We start from the raw sequence: 13,454 nt of genomic DNA on the forward strand, positions 1-13,454 counted from the left end.
CAAAAAATAATTTATTTACACTAGTGACAGCAGGGATTGGTAAGAGAGAGTGTTTCAGTTCACTCTATTACATTCCCTATCCAGCATCCAGTGCTTTTTTTGTGCCGGTACGCAACGGTACGGCGTACCGGCACCTTTTTCTCCTCCTCCCCTCCCCTCCCATTATTTCCAGCGATTCTCCGCCTCTCTCCTGCCCTCCCATCGACGTGCAGCGATTTTTCCGTCCCTCCCCTGCCCTCACCTCTCCCATATCCAGCGATTCTTCGTCCCCCAGCGTCCTCCTTCACTGCCTGCCAGCCAGCGTCGGAGTCAGAAGCGAACGGTGCAGGCAGCGATTGGCTGGCAGCGTCGTAGCTTCCCTCTGCAAGTCCCGCCTATGCGTAAACAGGAAGTTGTAGGCGGGACTTGCAGAGGGAAGCTACGATGCTGCCAGCCAATCGCTGCCTGCACCGTTCACTTCTGCATCCGATGCTGGCTGGCAGGCAGTGAAGGAGGACGCTGGGGGACGAAGAATCGCTGGATATGGGAGAGGTGAGGGCAGGGGAGGGACGGAAAAATCGCACGTCGATGGGAGGGCAGGGGAGAGGCAGAGAATCGCTGGAAATAATGGGAGGGAAGGGCAGGGGAGAGAGAATTGCTGGACATGGGATGAGAGGGAAGGGCAAGGGAGAGAGAATTGCTGGACATGGGATGGGAGGGAAGGGCAGGGGAGAGAGAATTGCTGGACATGGGATGGGATGGGAGGGAAGGGCAAGGGAGAGAGAATTGCTGGACATGGGAAGGGCAGGGGAGAGAGAATTGCTGGACATGGGAGGGAAGGGCAGGGGAGAGAGAATTGCTGGACATGGGAAGGGCAGGGGAGAGAGAATTGCTGGACATGGGATGGGAGGGAAGGGCAGAGGAGAGAGAATTGATGGGAGGGAAGGGCAAGAGAGAGAATTGCTGGACATGGGATGGGAGGGAAGGGCAGGGGAGAGAGAATTGCTGGACATGGGAAGGGCAGGGGAGAGAGAATTGCTGGACATGGGATGGGAGGGAAGGGCAAGGGAGAGAGAATTGCTGGACATGGGAGGGAAGGGCAGGGGAGAGAGAATTGCTGGACATGGGAAGGGCAGGGAAGAGAGAATTGCTGGACATGGGAGGGAAGGGCAAGGGAGAGAGAATTGCTGGACATGGGATGGGAGGGAAGTGCAGGGGAGAGAGAATTGCTGGACATGGGATGGGAGGGCAGGGAAGAGAGAATTGCTGGACATGGAGGGGAGAGAGGAGAATCGCTGGATGGGGAGGGGAGGACAGGGAAGAGAGAATTGCTGGACATGGATGAGAGGGGAGAGAGGAGAAATGCTAGAAATGGATGGAGAGGAGAGCAGGAGATAGAGGAGAATTGCTGGACATGGATGGATGGAGGAGTTGGCTAGGAGAGAGGAGAAATGCTGACTTGGATGGAGGAGAGGGGAGAGAGAATTATTGCTTTATATGGATACAGAGGAGGGAAGAGAGACGAGAAATGCTGGACATGGATAGAGGGGAGGAGAGAGGAGAAGTGCTGGACATGAATGGAGGGGAGGAAAGAAAAAAGAAGATGCACATGGATGGAGCTGAGGGAAAGGGAAGAGGAGAAAAACTGCACATGGATGGAGAAAATAGGCAAAAGCTGGATCCATGTTATACCTCCTCCAGTCAATTCCATGGAGGAGGACCCAGCTTTTACTTATGGATGCAGGGCAACAAAAGAAGAAGAAAGGAAGAAAGTAAAGAAATAAATGGAAAGGAAGCCCTGGAAATGGAGTTAAGAGAACAGATAGGAGCAGAATCAGAGACTGGGACTAATATGGATAGAAAAACAAAGTCACCAGACAACAAAGGTAGAAAAAATCATTTTATTTTCATTTTAGTGTTTGGAATTTGTCTTATTTTGCACTGGGTATACTGGAGCTGTAACAGCTTACAGAAATTATTTATAATGAAAAGAAATCACATTATTTTTTCTCCTATACTAGTTTTATATTTTCAATGATGTCTGTTTATATGCGCCATGGCTGGTATAAGGGGTGTGACTAATGTGGGTGTGGCTATAATAGGGGCGGTGCCATGTGTGGTGACCCCGCCCACAATGAGTACCGGCACCTTTTTTTCTACAAAAAAAGCACTGCCAGCATCTATTTCCTCCAGGGACTTAATGTGAGGGGGCCTTGGCCCCCTCACTTTAAGCTTAAGCCCAGTCCAAAATTGTGGCACTAGTTTATTATAGACCAGATAGAGATAAGAGTTTCCAGTTTTGGCACAGTATAAGTCATCACAAGAACAAAATATAAGAAATGGATTGCATTAGGTGTTTATAGCCCATTTAGTTATGTTTAAACATAAGAGATCTGCATGAAACAAAATATTTATTTTTATTTTGACTTATAAAACCACTTGTCCCTAAAACATGTACAAAACAAAATAATTATTTGGGCATGTAAAATGTAAACTTCTACAAAACAGATGCAGATGTGATTCCATGTGCCCCAATAAACGGAGAGTTTAATTTTACTTCCATTTAATTTCAGTATATTCCATCTTTATAACACCAGGCTTCCAAGGCAGATTACAACAACAGTTAAGATGAACCCATCAGGAAACAGGATATCCTCACTGAAATTTGGCCATCTGTATTGTGTAGAAAAATTAGCACAAAATACAGAGTTTATAACTGCTTTTTCTCTACCAGCTACAATAATTTTTTTAGCTGTTTTTGTGATATTCAATTGTTATTTCATGATTATATTTATATTTACATATGGGAAGCTTTCAAATAAATTAAAAAGATGTCAAATAAGTAAAAAAATAAAATATTTTGTCCTCCACCTTTTAAGGCACTGCCTATCCAACTGGAACAGCTCGGAGAAAAGGCGGCTGAGGGGAGATATGATAGAGGTCTATAAAATAATGAGTGGAGTTGAACGGGTAGATGTGAAGCGTCTGTTCATGCTTTCCAAAAATACTAGGACTAGGGGGCATGCGATGAAGCTACAATGTAGTAAATTTAAAACGAATCGGAGAAAATGTTTCTTCACTCAACTTGTAATTAAACTCTGGAATTTGTTGCCAGAGAATGTGGTACAGGCGGTTAGCTTAGCAGAGTTTAAAAAAGGTTTGGATGGCTTCCTAAAGGAAAAGTCCATAGACCGTTATTAAATGGACTTGGGGAAAATCCACTACTTCTGGGATAAACAGTATAAAATGTTTTGTACATTTTTGGGATCTTGCCGGGTGTTTGTGACCTGGATTGGCCACTGTTGGAAACAGGATGCTGGGCTCAATGGACCTTTGGTCTTTCCCAGTATGACAATACTTATGTACTTATGTAGACTTTTTACAGCTGGACCATGCATAGGCAATCCATTATTTCTAATAATATTTTTACTATTGTTTTCAATAGCGTTTGCTATTGTTTTGGGTGAACCAGTGTGGTGGCAATCTCTACATATACTGGATTCAGCCCATATAATAATTTGTAATATGTAAAATCAGGCATCATCTCAGCCTGTGGTCATCTATTTATTTTCTCTGAATATATTGTTCAGCCGGGAGCCCTCTGCTTCCCTTCACTCCTTGAATTCCTCTGACAGAAGGTCACATATCTGATGTTGCTCTCTGTTGATTGTTCTTTAATACTCAAACAACTTTTTATTATGGGTATAATATGCTGAGAAGCGGAGAGGTTTTTTAAAAAGATTTTTACAGCTTTGGAGGTGGTGAAGTCCTATAAAAGATGGCATGCACAGAGAAAAGGAGGTTTGGGAGTGCATTGAAGGGATAACCTTGATGAGGTTTTCAGAGAAATGAGAGCCTAGGGAGTGACGTTAATGTAGAACCTATATGATGCCAGAACCTATGAAATTCCCTTGGCGATATTAATACTTCATTTTATTTTCCCTTCATTAGATTCAAGAACTGAAGGAAAGGATCCAGGAGAAAGAGGAAGAATTGAACCAGCTGAGGACAGAAACTGTGAGATATGCATTAATAATTTAAATTCATGCATTGTACCTTCTGTCTTTCGGCAAAATTGAAACGGCGGTTTATCACAAGAAATCAAAACTATTAGAATGGAATCCAGTGAGGCCAAATTAACTTAGTAGATATTAAAGAGAATCTTTCAAAACCACAGTGTAGCCCAAAACCCCTTTTATGAATTCAAGAAATGCAGTGGCGGCCCTACCATTAGGCCAGCTGTGTCGGGGGGGCCTCAAGCGGCACTCTTCAGGAGCGGCACTCCCCTTCCCTCCTCAACCGTCTTCCCCATGTTTACCTTATCCTTTTCTTTTCCAAAAAGGCCTCAGTGGCAGTGATAGCGATTCTCATAGGCTGCCTTGCCGCTGGCACCAGCCTCTTCTCCCTACTGTGGCCCACCTCTTGACATATCTTCCAGTAGAGCGGAGAGGCCAGTACCAGCGGCAGGGAAGCCTATGGGAATCGCTGCCACTGCCATCTTTTGGAAAATAAAAAAATAAGATACACATGGGGAATGTGGGAGATGCCAGACTGGGCGGGGAAAGGGGTGGGGGTTGTTGGATTATTTGTAGTAAATAATTAGCAGATTTTAGTACACACAGCTTCAGCTTTAGAAATGTTAATTTCTTTCTTCATCTCTCTCTCATTCACCCCTGAATAATTCACTGCTGAGTCACTTTAAAGTTGAAGTAACAAAACATCTGTTTACTCACAGTTTGTAGTTAGATTATAATCAGACAGGCTTATATATACATTTTACTATACATTTGTATTATCAGCTCCTTCCATGTGCTTAGATGGTAATGGATGCTCACACCACCATAGATCCTCTCAGGTTAGGAGAGAACATGAGCTCCATGTGCTCCATGTGCTGCATGTGCTGTGTCTAACCCCCACAGGAAGTTGCATAGCTGTGTGACCTCTCTAAGTAATTCACATCAGAGGTCACAGAGTAATCACAGAGAAAAGATTGCTGACAGGCAATGCATGTTAAAATACAATACATTCCAACAAACCCCTTCTCATGCATAACTGTCATGCAATTATTTATTCATACAAAGTCCAAGCTTTATACGCAGATTCACAAAATGTTCTCTGGGTAACGGTTTGGTCATGATGTCAGCTGTCATCTCACTGGTGTGACAATAGTGTAGACTGATGACCCCTTCTTTCACCAACTCTCGCACGTTGTGGTATTTCGTTGCGATGTGCTTGGTGCGTGACTGAACCTTGTCATTCTGTGACAGTCGGATGCAGCTCTGATTATCTTCCATTATCTGGATTGGTCTCTTTTCAGCTATTCCGAAATCCAGCAAAAGTTTTTCAATCCACATCAGTTCTCTGCACGCTTCCGATACGGCCACATATTCAGCTTCTGTAGAAGACAAACTCACAATACTTTGTTTATGACTGGCCCATGAAATTTGTACATTTCCATACATAAACACATATCCACTTGTGGATTTATAATCAGAATGATCCCCTGCCCAATCTGAATCACAGTAACATATTAGTTTTGGATTACTATTGGCTGAAATCTTTAATTTACAATCAATGGTACCCTTTAAATACCTTACCATCCTTTTAACTGCAGTCCAATCTGATTTGGTAGGTGAGCTGACCCTTCTGCTCAAAATTCCTACTGCATTTGCTATATCAGCCCTGTATGTGGTAGCTAGATATAAAAGCTTACCTATGGCTGATCTATATTGGATGTTATCTGGTAAAGGTTCTCTTACTGTTTCATCCTTCAGAAAATCAGTGATCATGGGAGTGCTTACAACTTGGGCATCTTGCATACCTAAACTTTCAATAAGCTCATTTATTTTCTGCTTCTGGCTTAGAAGATAAGAACCATCATTTTGTTTCTCAATTTCTATCCCAAGATAGTATGACACATTACCAAGTTCTTTTATCTCAACATTGTGGTTTAAACACTTTACAATGTCCTTGTACTCTTGCTCATTTTTGCTTGCAATGAGCAGATCATCAACAAAAGCTAAAATGTATGCATATTGTCCATTTCTGCACCTAGTGTACAAGCATTTATCTGCTTCACCTTGCTTAAATCCTAAATTTGTCAATATTTCATGCAATTTATCATTCCAACATTTTGCACTTTGCTTTAATCCATAAAGACCTTTGTTTAATTTACACACTAGCTGTCTTTGTTTTGTATTTATGAAACCTGTTGGTTGTTCCATGTACAAATCTTCAGTTATTTCTCCATGAAGAAACGCTGTTTTCACATCAATGTGGTTGACTTGCATGCCTTTTGAGACTGCAATGCTCAGAAGTGTTCTAATTGTCGTGTGTTTCACTACAGGTGCAAACACTTCATCAAAATCTTCTCCATATTTTTGAAGATATCCCTTTGCGACTAATCTGGCTTTATACCTTTCCACTTTTCCTTGTGCATTCCTTTTTAACTTGAATACCCATTTGCATCCTATAGCTTTCTTGCCAGGAGGTAATTTTGTAAGAATCCAAGTATTATTTTTATCCAATGCATCAATTTCTTCTTGTGCAGCTTTACGCCATTCAGCAGCTTCTTCTGCTGACATTTTCTCAATCTCATCCCATGTTAAGGGCTCTTGAGCTTCTGCTGACTTTGTTAGGTAAGACAGTCTTGGGGGTGGAACACCTTTGTTTTCCCTGGATGAGCGTCTGACAACAGGTTGGTCTGACCTTTCCGCATCCTCTAAATCTGAGAGTTCTTCTCCAATTGATTCCCCTTCTCCAACTGTACTGTCTTCTTCAATGATCCTTTCTGTGTCTGCTTCCTCTGCCTGTTCCTCGTTAGATACAGATGAGTTGCTTTCAGACATCTGCCTTGGTATGGCATTTATATACACTGGCATGTCTATTATGGTTCTAGTTTCATATTCTGGATGATAAGGCTCATCTGGGATAATCCAGCCTTTATCAACCCTTTTGTTTTCATCAAAATATGTAACATGTCTTATGCCAACAATGCCAGTTTTCAGATTCAAAATTCTATATCCTTTGTGTCCTGGAGCATAGCCAACTAAAATGCCCCTTTCTGTTGTGGAATCCAGCTTATGCCTTCTTTGCTTTGGTACATGAGCATATGCTGTACTTCCAAATGTTCTTATGTGTGACAGGTTTGGCTTCCTACCATGCCATGTCTCATGTGGTGTGCGCTCAGCGCCTTTAGTTGGCATTCTGTTTTGTAGGTACACTGCTGTGAGAATGGCTTCCCCCCATAGTCTTTTAGGGAGATTGCTATCTGACAGCATACATCTGGTCATTTCCACAATTGACCTAAATTTTCTCTCTGCAACAGAATTTTGCTCTGGTGTATAAGCTACTGTTGTGATATGTTGAATGCCTTCTTGTTCTAGAAATGTGCGCATGCTTTGTGAAGTGAACTCACCACCATTGTCGGTCTGAAGAACCTTTGGTTTTCTTTCAAATTTATTGCTCACCATGGCTACGTATTTCTTCAGCATGTCTGTGACTTGACTTTTCTCTTTCAGCAAATAGGCCACACAGTATCTAGAGAAATCATCCAAGAATATTAGCACAAATCTGTTATTTCCCAATGATGGGATATTAAACGGTCCACATAAGTCACTGTGTATTAAGTCCAGCACTTTATTACTCCTATTTCCTGTGTATGCAGGAAATGAGGGTCTCACACCTTTTTGAGTAACACAGTCTATGCATTTCTCCATTTTACCAGCATCTGCACTTATCTGAATGCCGGTGGCCAGTTGCTTACTGTAAAGATCCTGGATCACCTTAAAATCACGATGTCCCAGGCGGCGGTGCCAGATTTCCAGACTACATTTACCATCATTCTTCCTTACTTGCGCCATATGTGAGGCTTCACCTGAAATGCTCAGTTTATAAACATCATTTTGCATAAAAGCTTCAGCATATACTTCATCATTTTTAGAGATTGTGCACTTACTGTTTTCAAAATGAATCACAAATCCCTTCTTATCTAATGTAGATACACTAAGCATATTGCAAACTGCTTGGGGAATATACAAGACATCACTTACAGGAATTTCTTTAACTTCATTAGACACTTTGCATTTTAAGAATCCAATCCCTTTTGCTTGGATCTTAGCAGTCCCTGCGTTTGCAGTTTTAAGAATACCTTCCTCTGGACACATTTCCTGAAAGAAATCCTTACAATTGGTTAAATGGCATGTGCTCCCCGAATCCAAAATCCAAGTACTTTCATTTGAATTATTATTTACCATAGTCAAAGATTTTTCTGTCATTAGAAAGCCCTTGTGTTTATCTTTGTCCTTCATACATTTCCTGGTTTGAAAATTCTTTAGTTCCATTGGCTTAGGTGAGCTAGAGGGAGTGTTTTGTGTTTCCTTACACCATTTAGATACATGTCCCTCCTTTCCACATGAGTAGCAAATCAGCTTGCCCTTGGGTGGAGTTTTCCCATAGCTCCGCCTTCCTCTGTTCTTTGCCAAGAAATTTGTTTCATTTCTCTCTGACTGACTTTGAGAACACATCTCCTCAGAATCATTTATTATGCATTCCTGCCTTAGTTTTGATGTTGTCTGTTCAAAAGATTGCCCTTCAATGGCTTCATTTACAGACCTAAAAACATCAAACTTCTTTGATAGTGAGGTAAAAAGAAATGCTCTTTTCAATGCATCACACATGGGAATTCCAGAAAGTTCTAGCTTTTGAAATGAAGACATAAGATGCATAATGTGATCATTACATTTACTTTTATCCCTTAATTTGGTTTCATTCAACTCTGCCAACCAAATTGGTTGCTGCTTTGCATATGTAGTTGCATACATAGTTCTCAGTTTACATAAAATGTCCTTTGGTGTATCTTTTCCCTCCACTAATATGGCTTGTTTCTCTGAGAGAGCTTCCAAAAGCATGCACTTCACATAATAGTTTGCATTGTCCCATTCAGCCATATTTTCAGCTGTTCTGTCTTGGTCTAAGCATATATTTAATCTTTTTGCTCGAAGGAGACATATGAATCTTAATTCCCACTGCCGATAATTAAACTCAGTTAATTTAGGCACCTTGAGAGAATAGAACAATGGTGAATTTCTTCCCTCAGCCATTTTCTTAGCCTTCTGTCTGCTGTGTGGGGGGGGAGAGAGACAGACTGAATCTTTCCTTTAAAACTTAAGAGAAAAATGTGGCCTTTTTTTCTGCCTGGTAATATTTCTCTTCTTTTTCAATTCCTGAGCCCTGGGCCCATAACCCTTTTGTTGGATTATTTGTAGTAAATAATTAGCAGATTTTAGTACACACAGCTTCAGCTTTAGAAATGTTAATTTCTTTCTTCATCTCTCTCTCATTCACCCCTGAATAATTCACTGCTGAGTCACTTTAAAGTTGAAGTAACAAAACATCTGTTTACTCACAGTTTGTAGTTAGATTATAATCAGACAGGCTTATATATACATTTTACTATACATTTGTATTATCAGCTCCTTCCATGTGCTTAGATGGTAATGGATGCTCACACCACCATAGATCCTCTCAGGTTAGGAGAGAACATGAGCTCCATGTGCTCCATGTGCTGCATGTGCTGTGTCTAACCCCCACAGGAAGTTGCATAGCTGTGTGACCTCTCTAAGTAATTCACATCAGAGGTCACAGAGTAATCACAGAGAAAAGATTGCTGACAGGCAATGCATGTTAAAATACAATACATTCCAACAGGGGTGGCATCTCATACCTGCCATGGGTGGCAGATTGTCTTGGACTGCCCCTGAAGAAACGTGTTTTAGAAACCACAAAGCTTGCCCTGGGATTGATAGCCTGGAATATTGCTACTAATTGGGTTTCTGTCAGGTACTTGTGACCTGGATTGGCCAGTGTTGGAAACAGGATACTGGGCAGGATGGTCTGACCCAGTATAGCTTTTCTTATGTTCATAAATTGTGTATTCAAATGTATTAATAAATTTATAAAGGAGTGGAACGTGCTCGGTCTCTGAGACCTGTGATAAGATCACTTGACTGCTCTTAACCAATCATGGAAGGCTAGTTCTGCTCAGCTATATACCATGTCATTGCAGGGAGTAATCTTTTAACAGGGTGCCAAGGTTAAAGTTTCCAAGCCTATTTTATAGAAGCAAGATAGGAACCAGAACCAGCACAAATCTTCATTAACAAATTAAATCTTGCTCTGAAGGTTTAAATGCATATGTGTATTCTATATGGCCCAAATTCTATTCTAATCAGGGTTTTTATATCCCGCTAAAATCAATAAAGAGTCTAAGTGGGTTACATAAGTATAAAACATAAACTGGAAAGTTAGGAAAGCTTAAAATTTTCAAAGAGATAAGTTTTCAGTCCCTTGTGGAATTGTAAAAAACTCAGGATGTTTAGGTCAGCACTATGATATCCTGGCTATTTTCCAAATGATGCTGAATGCAGAGCCGTTTGTAAAGTACAAAGAGGTCAGTGGGAAAAACACATTTAAATCTATAAGCATGGAGTGGGAGCAGGCATTTTGTAAAAATATATATTCAGAAAAAGAGGGACTTCACCAAGCAGCTTATAAGTACAAACATAGGTGTTTACACAGGTAAAGGGGAAGTTATCATGGGAGTCACAAGCCAGTGGAAATGCAGTACTGCAGGTTAGTGACTCCTGCGGTAAAGGAATAATGCAACTTGTGATCAACCTTACAAGTTATGTTAATCTGCTGCCCAAGCAGGGTCGCCAAGAGGGAGCACAGGGAGGCAAGATTTCCCAGGCCCAGCCTCCAGCGGGGTCCTGGCATGGGGTCAGTCTCTCTCCTGCTCCTGTGTCAATGCGATAATCTGACCTCGGTACATAGGAGCAGGAGAGTGACAGATTGAGGGACGAGCGGAAGCAGAAAGGTAGGGGGGGGGGGAGTAGGGGTGGTGGCGGTGACCCAAGGAGGGGCAGCGGTGGCTGTGGCCTAAGTGGGGGTGAGACTGTGGCAGTGGCCCTGACCCGGGTCCTGCTCTGTCTCTTGGCGTCCCTGAGAGCATGATTTTAGAGGTAAATCTGAGAGAACTGCCAACTTGTTCCACTAGTAGGAAGATTTCTGATCGTGTCTCTCTGTGTACTGCCTCTCCCTTCTCCTTCCATTTTTCTTGCACCTACAAATACCGGTACAGATTACTCTCTGCACACACTTGTAAGCACTGAGTGGAGGGCGATTTTCAGACCCCAGAATTTATCCAGGTAACCCCTTAGTGAGCACACTTACACACGCCATGCAATGTATGCAGCTGATAGTACTTGATAAGTTGTGTGTGTGTCTCTTGGTGATGCGCCAATTCCTCAATCACGTGTACACCTTTCTGACATCTACACACTAACGGACTCATTTTCGAAAGAGAAGGACGCCCATCTTTCGACATAAATCGGAAGATGGGCGTCCTCCTCACAGGGTCGTCCAGATCGATATAATCGAAAGCCGATTCTGGACGTCCCCAACTGCTTTCTGTCGCAGGGATGCTTGAATATCATTAACAGAGAAATTAGTCATAAACACATTTTTCCCTTGCTCCTTTAATTCTCAGGGGGTGACGGACTCAGAAAAACGTATCCAGAACCTGACAGTGGAGAATGAGGGACTAAAGCAAAGTCTGAGTGTGACACAGGGTCTCCTTCAGCAACTGTCTACAGTCTCCACACAGCCCTCCATCCTTCTGGTAAAGGTAACACATTGTCTTACAGTGGCGGAGGGTCCTGATACCAGGCTTGGTATTATGAAGGAGTCATCCGGGCTGGATGAACCATTAGGCAGACTGCAGCTGAAGTTAAAGCAAATCAATAAGTCATGACAGCCAGACAAACTCCAAGAACCACCAGCGTTTACTTTAACCTGCAGAGTGGGCAGGCAATTTTCAAAACAGTCAATTAACCTCTCTCCAGCAGCGCAGCCAGGTTGTGACGCCAGGGGGAACAGACAGGCATGCACGCACTGCATAGGTGCGATGGACCACATGAAAAATAGGTGCTGGTGCCGTCCAAAGTCCGTTTGGGGGAGTGGTCGCTCCCCTGGCACCCCACCTAGCTATGGCTCTGCCCATCTGTCTCTCTCTCTCTCTCTCTATATATATATATCGATGTACAAAACAAATGTTGGTATTTGCAAGTAAGATGTCCAACTATGCATAATCAAAAGGGAGGGACATCCAGGTAAGTGGAGCTGTGGCCAAGTGGTTAGAGCACCGGTCTTGTAATCCCAGAGGTAGAGGTGGCTGATGAGCACTTGGATTTTTTTTCCACTTTTTTGAAGCCGGCCATCTGTAAACCCGGCGATCTCAACATTTGACCTAAATGTTGAGATTTAGCCGGCCCCAACCGTATTATCGAAAGAAAAGATGGCTGGCCATATTTTTCGATAATACAGTTGGCACCGCCCCTTTGCGGAGCCGGCACCGTTCGATTATGCCCCTCTAAGTACCTGAATATATGTAAACCGCTTTGAATGTAGTTGCAAAAACCTCAGAAAGGCGGTATATCAAGTCCCTTTCCCCCTTTTGAATATCAGGGAGCTAGCATACGATATGATAACATATGCCAGGGGCGTAGCCAGACACCCAATTTTGGGTGGGCCTGGGCCCAAGATGGGTGGGCAGAAGAGCCCCACCCCATCCCATAGGTGATTTGGTCTCTCCTCTCGCCTGCATGCCATATGGTCTCTTAAATATCCCTCCTGCACACCTTTTAAATTTCAGATTTTCAGTGAGGAGCAACTAATACACACTACTCATGTAGGCCCCACATCCTTCCCACTGATGCAGCTTCCTGTTTCTGCATAGGCGGGAATACGTCAGTGGGAAGGCTGTGGGGCCGGTGTAAGCAGTATGTATCAGTTGCTGCTTCCTGCTACGCCACTGACATACGCATACTTGATCTTGTCATTTTCAGTGCACAGACTGTAGAAGTCTGCCCAGTACTTGCTTAATTTTCAACTACTGGAGTTACCATTGAAACCTGCTCCAGCCCAATCAGATCTATCTAGCCACAAACAGGGCACAGAGCATAGAATTCTGCCCGGCATCGGCCTTACTTCCTAACTACTGGATTTGCCGCTTAAGCACGACTAAGTTTTGTTTTGATTCCATTCTCTTTCCGTATAGGAATCCTTTATGTTTAACCCATGCATTCCTGAATTCTATTACTGCTTTCATCTCCACCACCTCCTGCGGGAGGGGATTCCAACATCCACCACCCAGACCTGCTTGGTTTGGGTGGAGTGTGGGCAGGTTATACATTTATACACATAAATTATAAAACAATATGTTCTACACAAACACTTTAACAATTTAGGCATAAGCATTTACACCAGTTCTATGGCTGGTGTAAATGTTCATGCCTGAAATATAGGGGCGCATTTGACCTGTTACAATTATTCTATGAAGAAAAGTAGGCACCTACTTTTTCTTTAAAGAACAAGTTCCAAAGAGTTGCATTCTTGGTATCTCTATATAAAATTTC

General features: G+C 42.7%; 1 protein-coding gene across 1 annotated transcript in view; it reads left to right on the forward strand.

Annotated features, from left to right (window-relative positions):
• The window catches only part of KIFC2 (kinesin family member C2), a 67,429-nt gene that overhangs the window by 25,937 nt on the left and 28,038 nt on the right, over positions 1-13,454 (forward strand). Inside the window, exons 4-5 of the mRNA XM_030190245.1 lie at positions 3,931-3,996; positions 11,528-11,665. Coding sequence (XP_030046105.1) covers positions 3,931-3,996; positions 11,528-11,665 — 204 coding nt within the window. The remainder of the gene's footprint in view (positions 1-3,930; positions 3,997-11,527; positions 11,666-13,454) is intronic.

Source organism: Microcaecilia unicolor, chromosome 1 (assembly GCF_901765095.1).
Source record: "Microcaecilia unicolor chromosome 1, aMicUni1.1, whole genome shotgun sequence".
Classification (NCBI taxonomy): domain Eukaryota; kingdom Metazoa; phylum Chordata; class Amphibia; order Gymnophiona; family Siphonopidae; genus Microcaecilia; species Microcaecilia unicolor.